The 6,170-nt window shown below is 42.7% G+C and overlaps 1 gene segment (V, D, J or C); it reads right to left on the reverse strand.

Moving 5' to 3' along the window:
* Positions 1 to 2,056: 2,056 nt before the first annotated feature.
* LOC115291346 lies at positions 2,057 to 4,832 on the reverse strand. The segment is given in 3 exon segments: positions 2,057 to 2,128; positions 4,237 to 4,598; positions 4,702 to 4,832. Coding segments are annotated over 3 exon segments (480 nt in total).
* Positions 4,833 to 6,170: the final 1,338 nt, after the last annotated feature.

Consider the following 6,170-nt stretch of genomic DNA (forward strand, 5'->3'; position numbering starts at 1 on the left):
GTCTGGTAGAATTACCCTGGGAAGCCATCTGGCCCTGGGTGCTTATTCATTGGAAGACTGTATAAGGGATTCAATTTCCTCACTGGTTATTGGTCTATTCATGCTTTCTATCTTTTCCCGTTTGAATTTGGCAGTGCATGTGCATTTAGTAATTTGTCCATTTCTTATAGGTTGTCCAGTTTGTTGGTATATCATTTTTCATAATAATCCCTAATGATTGCTTGTATTTCTTAGGGGTTGTTCGTAATAGATCCTTTCACATTTATGATTTTGTCTATCTGGGAGCACTCTGTTTTCTTTCTAAGGAGTCTGGCTAAAGATTTATCAATTTGGATTTTTTTTTCAAAGAACCAACTCTTGATTTCATTGATCTGCTTGACTGTGTTTTTGAATTCTATGTTGTTTATTTCTGCCCTGATCTTTATTATTTCTTTTCTTCTGCTGGGTTTGTGGTGCTCTTGCTGCTCCCCTTCTAGTTCCAGGTGCTCTGTTAGATTTTGAATTTGCGCTTTTTCTAGTTTGTTGAAATAGGCCTGGAGAGCAATGTACTTTCCTCTTAGGACTGCCTTTGCTGTGTCCCAGAGATTTTGATTGTTGTATTTTCATTTTCATTTGTTTCCATATATTTTTAATTTCTTCTTTAATTGCCTGATTAGCCCAATCAGTCTTTAGTAGGGTGGTTTTCAATCTCCACATTTTTGGAGGTTTTCCATACTTTTTCCTGTGATTAAATTCAAGTTTTATACCATTGTGATCTGAAACTGTGCATGGTATGATCTCTATTCACTTATACTTATGGAGGGTTGCTTTATGCCCCAGTATGTGATCTATCTTGGAAAATGTGCCCTGTGCACTTGAAAAGAAGGTGAATTTCCTAAATTCAGTTTGCAGAGTTCTAAATATATCTATAAATTCCATCTGTTCCAATGTGTCGTTCAATTCCTTTGTTTCTTTAGGGATTTTCTGTCTGGTTGATCTATCCAGAATGTGGTCTAGTTTCATTCTTCTAGATGTTGCTGTCCACCTCTCCCAACACCAGCTGTTGAAGAGGCTGTCTTTTTTCCATTGGACACTCTTTCCTGTTTTGTCAAAGGTTAATTGGCCATATACTTTTGGGTCCAGTTCTGGGCTGTCTATTCTATTCCATTGATCCATATGTCAGTTTTTGTGTCAATACCATACTGTCTTGATTATGGAATTGATTTTTAATCAAGATATTGGAAATTCTCTGGTTGCCACATCGCTGAGACAATTTTCAATCTATCAACTGATTGGTGGCACTAGGTGTTTTCAGAAGCATATTGGTTAAATTTTCAATTAGAGAACCTGCATGCTATAGATTGTGGGGAGCGGCAAAGATTCAGCTGCTTGGCCATTTGCTAGCCGGATATGTCACTCCCTGAGGGGAGTTGCAAAATAGGCAGGGGAGCGCCACTCCCTGCCAGAGGAGAAGCCAGAAGACCAAAGATCAACCGCCTGCAGGCAGGGTGGCATCGGCCCCTCGGGCGCTGTGCTAGAACACTTTAGTCTGGTTCCTCTTTTACTCCAGTCTTAATCCCTTAACCCTGTTTCCTAGCAACTGACCTAGGTCAGCTGCCTTGTTTCCCGCCTCGAAACCTTTATAAGAGACAGTTTTCTAAATAAAGCTCTTTCTCTCTTTCTTGCCTGATCGGAAACTGTGAGTTGTGTCTTTACTCTCTGTGCGTCCCTTTTCCTGCCCTTTCTCTCCCTCCCTCAGGAAAAGAACCCACGAGGACTCTCCACCATGCTGGTCAGGGTGGATAAGACAGGTACCGCGGAACGAGCGCACCTGGACCCGGCTTCCGGGTTATGACAATAGATGAATGGGGTGTGACCTTTAGTCATTACTTGTGAGTACCCCTCACAAAGAGAGTGAGTTTATTTCCTCTTCATGTATGACCACAATCAGCAAGGTCCTGAGGAAAATCCATAGGTAGGTGATTTTATCCAACATCTACCCTCCATGGCATGTAGGTGTTTTATTTGCTGTACATGTATCTTCTGCATGTTGTGAAGTAATTTCTTGATGAAAGCCTCAGTCCTTCATCTTGAAACTCTTCTTGAGCTTTTTCTCATCCTGAATTTTACAATCTTTTCTATCCAGTGACTGGGGTGCACACCTCACAGGGGTCATAGTAACACAACTGTGTAGGGCATTGCTCGAGCTGAAATACCACACAGTCATCACATTACAGTCTTGTAGTACGGCAGAGAAAGCAGCACCATGAATGTAAATTACACAAAGTCTCAGAAATGCATGGACTCTGTTTGTTGTTCAGAGACACTCCAGTGGCTCTTACAGCCTTCTGGTTCATAGGCTCATAGCCAGCACTTATCTCCCTATAATGTGGTACCTGCAAGGACCATGTATGTAGAAATATTTTCTCCAATAGTAGCCTCTACCCTATGACATTCAGACATGGAAACATTTTGAAAAGATTTCATGAATCATGTCCACTCCTTTCACCTACAGGTTAAGGCTGTTTTTCTACTTTAACTTTAACACAGTTTCCTTTGACTTCCTACTAGTAATTTCGAAGACTTGAGAGAATTGAAGCAGAAAAAAGACTGCCAGTGAGCCTCACTGAAGGAGTTTATCAAGTACTTGTCATCACAAATGTATCAGGCAAACACCAGAGACTCAATATTTGGGCTCAAGTCTCACTAATGTCTTAGTTATTTCTGTCTGTATAATTTTAAACCATAGACACTCATTTCTCAGAGATGAGGAACCTGGGAAGTTCGAGGTGAAGGGACAGACAGAAGTGGTGTCTGGAGAGAGCCCATGTCTTAGGTCATCCTTTCCCTGTCACCTCACATGGGACCAAGTGGCAAGGAACTTACATAGTCCTTGTGTATAAGGGCACTGATCTAGTCATGAGGCTGTCTCTTCCTGACCAAAGTGCTTCCCAAAGGTCCTGCCATCTGAGACCATCCCTTTCACCTGAGGTTTCCATGTCGGCATGATTGAGGACACACATTGTACTGATACCAGCAACAGAGAGTCACTTAGTTATTCTGCACACTTGGAAGGCTACTCTGATTGAAACCCTGAACCAGAGGATTCTCATGGATTGAATAGAAGCTTCTGGTCCTTGCATGTACACAGTGAACACACGAACTTTAGAGCACTCTGGTGACTTTGGGGAGTAGAAAGCTTCCAGCCTATACTCTGGGTATGACCTCAGTGCACTTCTATTAACATTTCATTATTGTGCATGTTTACATGAATCCTGATTCTCATTTCCAAGGATTCAGACTGTTTTCTACATAGAATCACCATTTCTCTTTTCTTCTCCGTTTTCAACTGTGTTTAGTGGGTTAGTCATCACACTCTGATCTAGGATTTTTGCCTCATGTCTCCTGAACCTCCTTCTTCCCTCTTCTACTCCCTCTTCACACAGAGGAAATCCAGCTGGAAACCATTGATTCTCCCTCCTTTGATGTAGGTGGGAGACTGACTCCACACAAGCTGCTTCCTGGAGCAGGACTGCCTCCCAAGTGACCCACAATCACACCCTCAGCCAGTGTCACTCCCTGGCCCCATCCAATCATTTATGACTTGGAAAGAAACCTACCCTGTTCTCAACAGACACAATGATGAAGGTGATGTGTGTGTGTGTGTGTGTGTGTGTGTGTGTGTGTGTGTGTATGTGTATTTGATCTCCAGACTCCACATCAAGACCACATCCTGGTGCTGGTAGCGGTGCTCTCCTGGGCTGTCAACTACACTTGATGCTGTGAGAATGGTTCAGACAATGACCCCCACCAGGTGTCTGGTTGTTTTTTTTTTTAATTTTGCTTGCATTTTTGATGCCTCTGTAGCCTCATGTTCAGATTGCCCTTCATGCTGCTTCTAGCAAGCCTGCGTATTGTTGGGTGGTCCAGGTGTGCAGTGAGTGCATCTGGAACTCCTGTAATGCTTAGTGTGACATGCATCAGGATATATCTAATTCATTTGTATTTAGGGGCAGGGAAAAGCAGTGTAAGCAACGGTTTCTTTGTGTGTCTGTTATAGTTTTCTTATTACTAGTTTCTAGGACAGAGACTGAATAGGTAACCCAGAATCATCTGTCCAGAGAAGGTTCCTGGGGGAAATCTTGTATGAAGAGGAAGCCCCAGATCCTCACAAGAACCCTGCTTGTAACCTCCATATGCACCTGCTCGAGGGAATACAAGACAGAATTGTGTGGAGTGTGCGCCCCCTGGTGATACTGATAGTCTTCTACAGGGAGGTTTGTGTCTGGGCTCACACTGATGTCCCCTCACTGTGTCCCTCGCACAGAAATACGTGGCCGTGTCCTCGGGCCTCAAGCTGTTCATCTGCAGATCCACTGTGTTCTTGGCGTTGTCCCTGGAGATGGTGAATCGGCCCTTCACGGAATCTGCGTAGTATGTGCTTCCACTACTACCAATTTCGGCGATCCATTCCAGCCCCTTCTCTGGAGCCTGGCGGACCCAGCTCATGTAGTAGCTTCCAAAGCTGAATCCTGAGGCTGCACAGGAGAGTCGCAGGGAGCCCCCAGGCTTCGCCAGGCCTCCCCCAGACTCCACCAGCTGCACCTCACACTGGACACCTGCAGACACAAGACATCCTGATCAGGAAACTGTCACACATCCACTGCTTCTCTCACTCATATCCACTCACAGACTCAGCGTCTCGCGTTCACCGTGAATTACCTTTTAAAATAGCAACAAGGAAAACCCAGCCAAGCACAAACTCCATGGTGAGATGTCTGTGTTCTGTCCTGATCACAGAATGGGACACCTGGGACTCCCGGGGCTGAGGCTCCTCTCCCAGGTGTAGGGTCCTGGCTGGCTAGTTTAATCGGCACAGAAAGGGCCCTATTTGCATACCCGTTGACTATATATCAAACTCCAGACTAAGATTTGATTCTTTAAATGTCTAAGACAGGGTTAGGTATTCACTTCTAGATCACTTTGTGTAGATGACGCTGTGACAGTATGAAGAATTCAAATCTCTGAATACAGTTATCTTTGCATCTGCTTGTCCATTTTTACATGTCTTTCTTCGAGCAGGTCATGTTTGGTATATAATATTTTACTTTTAGTGAAATTTATTCCTAAATACTTTGTCTTATGCCATTTCATTTTTTCCCATTTTATTTTGTTTATTTTTGTGTGACAGAGAGATGGAGAGAGAGAGAGTCAGAGAGAGAATGTTAGACAGAGAATTGCAAGCAGTGCAGAGCCTGATGCAGGAATAAAACCCAGGGATTCTGAGATCACGACCTGAACCAAAATCAAGAGTAGGCACTTAACCACCTGATCCACCCAGGTGCTCCATTTTTGCCATTTCACATTGTATTCTTTTGTTATTCCTTTTTCCTGTACTGTGTTTTTGGTGTGTACAACTGCACTTTTTTGTATGTTGATTTTGTATCCTGAACTTTCCCTGAATTTGTTAATTTTTCAAATACTTTTTTTGTGTGGAATTTCTATGGTTTTGCTATATATAAAATCATGTCATTTTCGAACAAATAATTTTCTTCCTTCTTACTGATTGCCATGTCTTTCTTTTGTTTGTTTTATTGCTTGGTTTTTCTGGATACGCCTTCCAATTGTAGGAGCAACCTTTCCCTTCTTTGATTTTGTCTTCTTTGCTTCGGTGTTCTTTGTCTGGTCTAATAATTCAATTGACATTAGACAGATCTTGAGTAGAAAATAAAATTCATTTTGCATGTGCATGAGCTTCCTAATATTATGACACCCAGAGAATGAACAAAGTAGACAGCACTTGTGCCTTTTAGACTATATAACATCAGATTTGTGAAGGGTTCACAAGACATAGGTTTGGGTTTGGGGTAATCAATTAGTGAGGAAGTAACAAGGTTGTTTGTCCAGCCTTCTCAGTGCTAAGTTCCCTTTCCTGGTGCATTGAAAGGGATTTTCCCAGGGGATATTTATTCCCTGCTGTCAGGGGGACAAAGGATGGTCAGAGAGCCCTCGCATGGCTGTTTCTCAAGTGACATTCATCCAAATAGGTGATGTGACAAAATGACATAATTTGGGGTGGCATATTTTATTCTCCTTCATGTTATTATGTGAAATATCTATGTTGGGAATAAGCATCCTTGCCAGGTTCCTGATGTGACAGAAAAGACTTCAGGTTTTCACCATTGACTATG

The sequence above is a fragment of the Suricata suricatta genome, chromosome 5 (genome assembly GCF_006229205.1).
Source record: "Suricata suricatta isolate VVHF042 chromosome 5, meerkat_22Aug2017_6uvM2_HiC, whole genome shotgun sequence".
Classification (NCBI taxonomy): Eukaryota; Metazoa; Chordata; class Mammalia; order Carnivora; family Herpestidae; genus Suricata; species Suricata suricatta.